Source organism: Podarcis raffonei, chromosome 6 (assembly GCF_027172205.1).
Source record: "Podarcis raffonei isolate rPodRaf1 chromosome 6, rPodRaf1.pri, whole genome shotgun sequence".
In the NCBI taxonomy this organism is placed as follows: Eukaryota; Metazoa; Chordata; class Lepidosauria; order Squamata; family Lacertidae; genus Podarcis; species Podarcis raffonei.
In genome coordinates, this window is record NC_070607.1 from 8,875,355 (window position 1) to 8,885,145 (window position 9,791).

The 9,791-nt window shown below is 47.4% G+C and overlaps 1 protein-coding gene across 1 annotated transcript; it reads right to left on the reverse strand.

The window, feature by feature from the left end:
- Positions 1-3,200: 3,200 nt before the first annotated feature.
- Positions 3,201-7,448, reverse strand: LOC128415093 (leucine-rich repeat-containing protein 52-like). The gene is made up of 2 exons (XM_053390963.1): positions 6,788-7,448; positions 3,201-3,454 (listed from the first exon to the last, which is right to left on the reverse strand). Exons 1-2 carry the CDS (start codon positions 7,446-7,448, stop codon positions 3,201-3,203), a joined length of 915 nt encoding a protein of 304 aa, XP_053246938.1.
- Positions 7,449-9,791: the final 2,343 nt, after the last annotated feature.

Genomic DNA, 9,791 nt, shown 5'->3' on the forward strand with positions numbered 1-9,791 from the left:
GGCTTCGTAGGGCGACCTCTTGGAAGTTGCGCGGGAGGCGGGCCTCGCTTGCGCCCCCACTTGCTTGCAACCCCGAATTCCAGCTCTGCGTAGGAAGAGAATGGGCGGTTAAGAAAGGGGAAGGGGGCATTGGGGCATACGCAGAGTGCCTTCCCAGCACGAGGCTGGAGGGACGGGGCACCGACTCCATTGCAAGGCAGGCTTGCACATCTGACTGCCCTGCCAAACTGGACGGGAGAACCGCCGCATACCACCCCCACTGCATAACTGTCCCACCCACCCACCCACGTTTATTGCGAGGGAAATCTAGCTGTCTGCAGGGAAGGGGTTGGGTGCATGTAATGTGTGACAAAGGCATCAGGTGTACGTCTACCGTATTGGGTGGAAAGGGTATAAGGGTGAGGAGGTAGAGTGCATTTTAAAAAACCAAAACATTGTGGATTTAAACAAGGAAAATGTAGCATAATCTACTGTTTGTAAGGGCCCTTTGGGATTGGTTTTACCCATCTCAGACAGTTAGCTCAAAGATGGCTGTTGTTTACATTTTTTTAATAAAAGCATCAACAACGATCCTTTTGCACGGTCTGTTGTGCTGTGTTGCAGAACTTTTTGCAGTTGCAGGATTAGGGATGGTGTTCTGTGCTACAGTGGCATAGCGTGGGGGGTGCAGGGGGGGCCGGCCACACCGGGCGCAACATCTGGGGGGGCGCACTCCACGGGTTAGGGGGTGCAAAATCCACGGGTTAGGGGGCGCAAATTAATTGCCTTTCCCCGGGTGCTGACAACCCACGCTACGCCACTGCTGCTGCCTGCCAATCAGTTGTTGCATCCTAGTATCCTACCAGCCTAATAGGCTGATTAACTTCCTCCTGGGGTCTGATTGGGCTGCTCCTGCAGGCCAATCAGGTTGTTGCATTCTAGGATCCTACCTGCCTATTGTTCTAGGTCTAGGATCCAAGATTAGTACATAACAGAGCCTGGGGGTAAAGACCTTTGTATCGCTTGGAGATGGGTAGAAGAGAGGAGATTCTGGATTTCTGTTAAAAACCCTGATCCAGTTTATTCTGGTTGTGGCATGGCGAGCAATTCCTCAAGGCCGGGCAGATGCTCTGACCTTCACACTGGACGTTGGTTCAAAAAGACTTTGTGTATCACTGCCCTAGAAAAAACTGACCCACAAACTCAACGTTGCCAGTGGTAAGGCTGCATCTGCTGCAGAATAGAGGCCCTTTGTAACATATATGAACAAACACTCAATATACCGTTCACTCCGTGCCAATGTAAGGGACACGGGTGGCGCTGTGGGTTAAACCACAGAGCCTAGGACTTGCCGATCAGAAGGTCAGCGGTTCGAATCCCCACAACGGGGTGAGCTCCCATTGCTCGGTCCCTGCTCCTGCCAACCTAGCAGTTCAAAAGCACGTCAAAGTGCAAGTAGATAAATAGGTACCGCTCCGGCAGGAAGGTAAACGGCATTTCCGTGCCCTGCTCTGGTTCACCAGAAGTGGCTTAGTCATGCTGGCCATATGACCCGGAAGCTGTACGCCGGCTCCCTCAGCCAGTAAAGCGAGATGAGTGCTGCAACCCCAGAGTCGGCCACAACTGGACCTAATGGTCAGGGGTCCCTTTACCTTTATCTTTTACCATACCAGTGTTGGCTCTATTTGGAAGAGTTATTACTGAACCTGATTTCAGATCTAGTCGGGGTCTTTCGACTGTACTTATATTACCACTTATATTTCTCTTCTTTGAATCTGTATGGAGGTTCTGCCTTGACTATCTGTTGTACCTGTGAAGAAAATCACTATGTTGCTTGTTTGTGGTACTTCCGACAGCTCGGCTGAGCAAGTGACGTCTTCCATCTTCTCCCAGCCATGTGGACTAGATGGCAAAAAATGTGGGAGGTTATGTCATACACTCACATATCAGATTAGGGAGGCCAAAACACCAAAGACTTGGCAATTCTTTTATGACACACAGTTTCTGAAGAAAAAGGCGATACATCAACCAAGGCTATATACAAGCACAAGTCTTTATTGGTACATCAAGTTTGTGCAACTCCTCAAAAAGGGAGGAAGCTGAATGGCAGTGGGTTTGAGAGAGGGTAAGTAAGAGAGGTTAATACTTCATTGATTTGTGAAATTTCTCCACTCACAGCTACCTCTGATTTATTGCATGCCAAAGTAAGTTTCACTTCATCAATTTGTGAATAATAATAATAATAATAATAATAATAATAATAATAATAATAATATATTGTTTATACCCCACCCATCTGGCTGGGTTTCCCCAGCCACTCTGGGCAGCTCCCAACAGAATATTAAAAACACAATAAAACATCAAAAATTAAAACAGGATTGCCTTCAGATGTCTTCTGAAAGTCAAGTAGTGGTTTATTTCCTTGACATCTGATGGGAGGGCGTTCCACAGGGCGGGCGCCACTACCGAGAAGGCCCTCTGCCTGGTTCCTTGTAACCTTGCTTCTCGCAGTGAGGGAACCACCAGAAGGCCCTCGGAGCTGGACCATAGTGTCCGGGCTGAACGATGGGGGTGGAGATGCTGCTTCAGGTATACTGGGCCAAAGCCGTTTAGGGCTTCAAAGGTCAGCCATATCAGGCTGAGGAGGAAAGCCAGTGAAAAATTGCTTCAACCTGAGATATACAGTAGTTACACTCAATTAATTGGGGGTGGGGGCGGTATTTCCTTGGCAGTCAGCAGTGTTCGTGCTGGAAAGGAGCTAATTTTATGTGCTTCACATCTCATGTTTTCAGTAAGCATCTGAAAGGGTTGCTATCGCATTGCATCTCGCTAATAATATTTCTATTGCAAGTAAAGAGCAATTCTGAGCCATTACCAAATATGAGGAAAGCTGTACTCCAATCTAGCGCCAGGCATAGCAGCAACATCTTAACAGAATAATATCACTCTCCAAAGCCAAACTATTCCAGTAAGGTAATTTGCTGGCATTTACTGTCATAGAGTTTCAAATACCATTCTGAGGATGTCTTTATTTTCAGGCATTTTACGCTTATTTACTCTGAAGTATGCCCCACTGTTTTCAAAAAGGATCGCTTCCTAAGACATGCATGGTGGACTGCAGTCTTAGTCACATTGTGATCAGCAGGGCTTACTTCCAAGTAAAGATGCATAGGACGACGCTCTCAATATATCACCAAGTCCGTTTTCAGAGTCTACTAGGCTCATTCGTCCCAGTCCTCTTCATCTTCATCGTCTCCTGTCGCAGTTAAGAATTCATATACAACCGCGCAAACTCCCAAGAGCCAGGCAAACACTGTACCAGCAGAGAAGATGCAGAACCCAACCAGACCCAGGAAAAGATAGTCTTGGTCATCAAAATGGATGAAGCATTTATAATTCAGTTGCTCCTGTGCCTCTTCCAGCATCTTCAAGTCATGCACAAAAGCTGGGCTGTAGCAGGTGACGTTGTCAGAGTCTGCAGAGGAAACGCAAGAGGGACAACAAGTCTCGACTTGTGCATAAAAAACATGTCAATTAAGGTCATGTCTAGAGGCCTGTGGCCTTGATCTTCTCCAGACCCAGTAAGACACCCTCCCCTTCAAACTCAGACCTAACTTGCTTTCATGTTTGTTCCAGTCAAGTGGTATATATATTTCAGGAAACAAAATAAATCAGCATTTTTGTTTGTTATCTTTCTACTAAGCATCTAAAATGGCTTACTGGAGTGCTTAGTGCCCAATAGACTGATTACTGGACCCATTCTCAGGGGACAGATATTCTTAGAGGGGGAGGCAGAATTCTCCATCACTTTGGGGGGAAAGATTTTTGCAGCTGAGGTGGGTTTTCTTGGTAATCCTTCTGAAATTATTGTCTTGGTGAATACTGAATGAAAAGCTATTATTAGTCCATGTTAGTGGGTGAATTCAAGGGTGATTTGGCTATGACAGGGGTCCCCAAACTAAGGCCCGTGGCCGGATAAGGCCCGAGGGACTTGTTTATCCGGCCTGTGGCGACTCCCGCCGCCCGCTGCCGCTGCCCGCTCTTATTGGCGCTGCGCTGCGCGGCTGCCCACTTCCGGGTCGAAGCAGCACTGGAAATAGCTTGTGCGCATGCACAAGCATTATTTCCTTCTCCCCTGGCAGCAGCAAGCCCGCCATTTTGTGGTTTGCCTCGGGTGCCAAAATGTCTTGGGCCAGCCCTGCAGATGGTTCACATTCACCTGGTTTTGGGCCTAGTAAAGTCCGGTAAAGTCCAGTCAAAGGCGACTATGGGGTTGCGGCGCTCATCTCACTTTCAGGCCGAGGGAGCAGGCGTTTGTCCACAGACAGCTTTCTGGGTCATGTGGCCAGCAGGACTAAACCACTTCTGGTGCAACGGGACACCGTGACGGAAACCACAACGCACGGAAACGCTGTTTACCTTCCTGCTGCAGCAGTACCTATTTATCTACTTGCACTGGCGTGCTTTTGAACTGCTAGGTTGGCAGGAGCTGGGACAGAGCAACGGGAGCTCACTCCGTCACAGGGATTCAAACCTCTAGCCTTCTGATTGGCAAGCCCAAGAGGCTCAGTGGTTTAGACCACAGCGCCACCCGCATCCCCCATGTCCCAAGGATGCTGTAGCATTTGGTTGGCTGGCAGTTGGGCAAGATGACCTAGCCCAACTCCATCTTTGTGACAGTGTGGTCCCTCTGTGCTTCCTTACACAGAACCTCATTTGCCCATTTTGCTACCCATCTCCTAGTTTGGAGAGATCTTTGGGGAGCCATTGGCAGGAGCTGGGACAGAATAATGGGAAATCACCCTGTTGCGGGGATTCGAACCGCCGACCTTCTGACTGGCAAGTCCAAGAGGCTCAGTGCTTTAGAGCACAGTGCCAGCTGTTTCCCAACTTCCCCAAACGGTGTGGATGCCATTGGCAGAACTCATGCAGTGTTGGACCACCCAACTCTGGCATCAGAACCACCTAGTTTTATTGGACTTCCACCATTCGCCTAGTGCAGCTCTCAAAGACTGGGAGGGAGACAGGTTGCCTGTCGTGAGCTCACTTTCATACTGTAGAAGACAGCGGTCAAGTGGAGCCACAAAGTCATCATGATGTGTCATCTTGTGCCACTAGCTGGCATGGAGGAGGGTGTGTCTTATTTCATTTCCAGAAGGAAAGAGGAGCTCTCGTTGCCAGATAAGCTTGCAGCCAGCATTAAAGTTTAACCGCTGCTCTCAAACAAGGCGCAGAGGAATGCAAAGGGACGTGTCTGTTTCACACACCAACAGTGATGCTCGCTATTTGAAACAGCCGTGGCAAGGCTATAAGGTGAGTTGTGTGACATAAGTGGGAAACAGAACTGCCTTCCCTGACACATAAGCAGCCTCCTTCTTCCCCCTTCCCCTTCTCTGAGAGTTACGAAGCAGGAATAGAAATATTCTGCTGGGAGCGTAGCTTTGTCTCTGCTTGGAATATGGGAAGGGAGGGAAGGATCCAGAAAGGGAGTTGTGTATTGGAATTAATGAGAAAGGGCTTCCGCTTTGGTAAATGCGTGAGGGAAGGATTGAAACTCCGTATTAGCAGAAATTGAGTGATATTTGTAAAGACAAAGATCAAAGGGATGTATACAAAGCAGAAAGAAATGATATTATACAATGTAAACCTGTGTAAAAAAGAATGTTATATCAAACAGTATGATGAGAAGGATTGTGCTGATGAATACTTTTACTATGTAAATAACTCTGTCTCTTTCTTTCTTTTTAAAAATTTGATTTCTTTGTTTCTTATCTTTGTTACTTCTTTATTTCTTTATAAATTTTCTATTTTATATAATTTTCTTTTTTTTTTACCTGTTAAGAGATAGTACATAATGTTTGTATAGACATGCAAACCTTTTAATCAATAAATAATTGATAATAATAATAAGAAGAAGAAGAAGAAATATTGTAATGTAAAAAAAAAAAACCTTTGTGAATTGTATGGGCTGCCCCCCCCCCCAAAAAAAACTACCATGATAATACGGCAAGCCTTTTAGGTGGTTCCTCAACGATAAGAAGCAACAGCAGCTGAAATGAATGGCATCAGCAAAACCGCACATAATAAAGCAAGAAACACTCAGCTCAGAATAGTGGAGAAGCTTGCACACAATATTTTGACTCTGGAATCACAAAAAATTCAGGATAAACAGCACCAGGGCTCTCTGTTGCCTTGATGGCTGATGAGGGGAGAAGGGGGCAAGACAAAATATTTGTGTGTGTTTGCTTGACATTTTCAAAGAGCTTCTTATTCTCCCCTTAACTTCGGCAAGAAAGTACCTTCCTGGTGCAATAGTTATACAGTGGTACCTCGGGTTAAGAACTTGATTTGTTCTGGAGGTCTGTTCTTAACCTGAAACTGTTCTTAACCTGAGGTAACACTTTAGCTAATGGGGCCTCCCGCTGCCGCCACGCGATTTCTGTTCTCATCCTGAAGCAAAGTTCTTAACCTCAAGCACTATTTCTGGGTTAGTGGAGTCTGTAACCTGAAGCGTATGTAACCTGAAGCGTCTATAACCTGAGGTACCACTGTACTGCCACTTCATTGAAAAGTAAATTATTGCTTTCCCTCCTTGGCTTTGACTCTTTTGAGGCAGAGGAGCAAAGTAGTGGTACATGCCTTTGCTCTAAGCAGAGGAATGCAGAGGACTTATTTTTAAAGGCCAAGCGCCATAGTTGTCCTGAGTCCACAGACTGCTCACCCTCTCAGCCCAGCAGCTGAGTGAGCACCCTGCAGCTCACCTGGAGATGGGAAACCGTCCCCTAGATGTTCAGCATTTCCCACTTACCTGGGATAGTTATGCCACTCTCTTTTATGAAGCTGCACAGTTCCATGAAGGAGCAGTTGCAGAACCAGGGATTCCCGCTTAAGCCCAGGCTTCTCAGGTTGGGCAGGTCCCTGAGGGTAATTGCATCAATGAACGTCAGGCTACAGCGGCTCACATCCAGGTGCCTCAGCCAGGTATTGTTGGCAAAGGAGTCCTTCTCAATCTCCACCAGGCCGGGGTTGTCGGAGAGCTTGAGCACAACCAGGCTGCCGAGCTGGGAAAAGGTCCCAAACGTGATCAAGGTGAGGTTGTTGAAACTGAGGTCCAAGTAGACAAGCTTGATGATGCTCACGAAGGTGAAGTCCAGGTCCTGGCCCAAAGCATTGCCACTGCAGTCTAGATAGATCAAGTCGCTGAGGAAGTTCAGCTCCACGGATGGCAAGTAGCTGAGCTGGTTTTGAGCCAGGATCAGCTGCCTGGTGTCCAGAGGGATGGTTGCCGGGAACTCTGCAAGCCCCTTCCCTGTGCAGTTCACGGCCAGATACTCGCAAGTGCACCCCTGGGGACACGACACACCTTCTGCCGTCCCGCCAATTCCTAGGAGCAGCACCACCCACCGCAAGCAGCACCCGGCTCCCTTTGCACCCTGATGTTCTCCACTCCATTCTGGGCGGGGAGCCATTTCTTCTCTGCACCGATCCTGCGGAGAGCTCAAGGTGCTCTGCTTTCTGCAAACTCTTCGCTCGTCAACATCTCGGGCAAACTGCCAACTGAAGCACCTGGGGCAGAGAGCTCACTTTCTTGAATGTGCAAAACGGCCACTTGCTGTTCTGTATCGTGTTGACTGCCAGTTGACACCTTTATGTCATCCAAGGTTCATCTCTACACAGGTTTTGGGCATGCTTTGTGTGTATACACAAGAGAGAGTGTACGTCTTCTGTACCTGAGAGTGGCTGGCAATCGCCAAGAAAATTCTAGAGAGTCCAAGACTGAGAAGGCAGGCAGGCCTTGTGTGATGGAGCTTAATTCAGACTTGTAAACCCCCCTCCCATCTTTTAGAGTGCATTACATAAATAAATAGAGGGACGCGGGTGGCACTGTGGGTTAAACCACAGAGCCTAGGACTTGCTGATCAGAAGGTCGGCAGTTCGAATCCCTGCGACGAGGTGAGCTCCCGTTGCTCGGTCCCTGCTTCTGCCAACCTAGCAGTTCAAAAACACGTCAAAGTGCAAGTAGATAAATAGGTACCGCTCCAGCGGGAAGGTAAACGGTGTTTCCGTGTGCTGCTCTGGTTCACCAGAAGCAGCTTAGTCATGCTGGCCACATGACGTGGAAGCTGTATGCCGGCTCCCTCAGCCAATAAAGCGAGATGAGCGCTGCAACCCCAGAGTCGGTCACGACTGGACCTAATGGTCAGGGGTCCCTTTACCTTTACCTTACATAAATAAATACAACCCAGGTGCATAGCTTTCAACTTTTTTGAAAGGGAAATTCCCTTATTCCGAATAGGATTCCTCGCAAGAAAAGGGATAATTTGACAGCTATGCCCAGGTGGTTAAGAAAGCCCAACAGAGACTCCATCTCCTCAGAGTATTGTGGAAGAACGATGTCAATCAACATTTGATGATATCCTTCTACCGGTCAACAATAGAAAATGTCCTTTCATACTGCATCACGGTGTGGTACGCTGGTTTGACATCATCTGATAGGAAGTGCCTACAGAGGGTGGTGAATACAGCACAATATATTATGGGCTGTCCCGTGAATCTGCTGGATGAAATAGCAGAAGAACGTTGCCTCAGGAGAGTGAGGAAAATTCTCAGGGATGATTCACACCCTGGCCGGCACTTTCTTGATCTCCTGCCCTCAGGCAGAAGATATAGAAGGATGATTAGTTGCACCAACAGGGTAAAGAACAGCTTCTGTCCGTGGGCTGTTAGGCTGCTGAATGAAAAGATAACAACAGGGCAACTGACTTTGGGGTTTGGTGGGTGGGCGTCAGTAAACGAGGGGAATTAAGACTAAGAGAGCTGAGTGGGGGGTGCTCGTGTAATCTCACTGTATACAAATTGTACAAGTGACAATAAAGTATTTCAATTACTGTACGTTCTTCATTAAATTATCTTTCCATTGATATATAATTTTATGATGTTACTCCCAAAAAGTGGTGTTGTGAGCCATCAAACCTCGGAAACACACTTTCCCCAAAAGGTTTCCACAATTTTGGCCAGTAGTGTACAATGGAATGGTCTCGGTGGTGGGGAGAACATTTTTATTCTGATTATGACTTTGTCAAAATAAAATAATACTTAATAAAACACACACACACACACACACACACGGATTTACAACCTGTTTATATCTGCAAGAGCTCTTCTAAGCACCGAATAGGTAACTTCCAACCTTTCTCTATTTTGGGGAGTTTCTTGTTGAATGGACAGGCTCCCACCCCTTTTGCACCGTTATTGTTAGTATGAGTAATTCTCTTTTAGGAATTAATTGTTTAGTTTAGGAGTGTGAATGTAGCACGTATTAGGGGAAAGGCACTCGTGATTTGGTTTCAATGCTGCACCCCATTGATTAACAGAATCCTCCCCTCTCCCTCCCCTGTAAGGAACCCCATTTAAATTTGTGCTCTTGTCGTGGGTATGAATTTCAGACTTTGGAGCTCTTTTTGACATTTTTTTCCAGCATGGTGGGCATGATTCCCTTCCTGCAAGCATATTTGAAGGTCATGTGTGAAGGGCACACAGGCTCCCAGAGACAAATACAACATCTGACCCCACTCCTCTAAATCAATGGCCGCAATTGTCCTTTGCTTGGGGGCCCTTTCAGAAATGTCCTCAGCTCTTATGGAGCAGGTAGTGCACCAGTTATTGGCTATCACACTCGCCCCCCCCCCAGGAACCTCCTTCCCACTTGACTCCTTTGACGCCTCGGGGAGCGAGACTTGGACTTGCACCCCGGTGTGATGGTCTGGGACTCAGGGTCGGACTCAGAACCAGAGGAGTCTGAGTCCACACCG

What these genes read in the sequence shown, in the direction of transcription:
- LOC128415093 (XM_053390963.1), bottom strand. Translation starts at nt 7,448, where the DNA reads ATGGCTCCCCGCCCAGAATGGAGTGGAGAACATCAGGGTGCAAAGGGA. An exon ending in GAGTGGCATAACTATCCCAG is followed by an intron (nt 3,455 to 6,787) that starts GTAAGTGGGAAA and finishes TTTCCTCTGCAG; the next exon opens with ACTCTGACAACGTCACCTGC.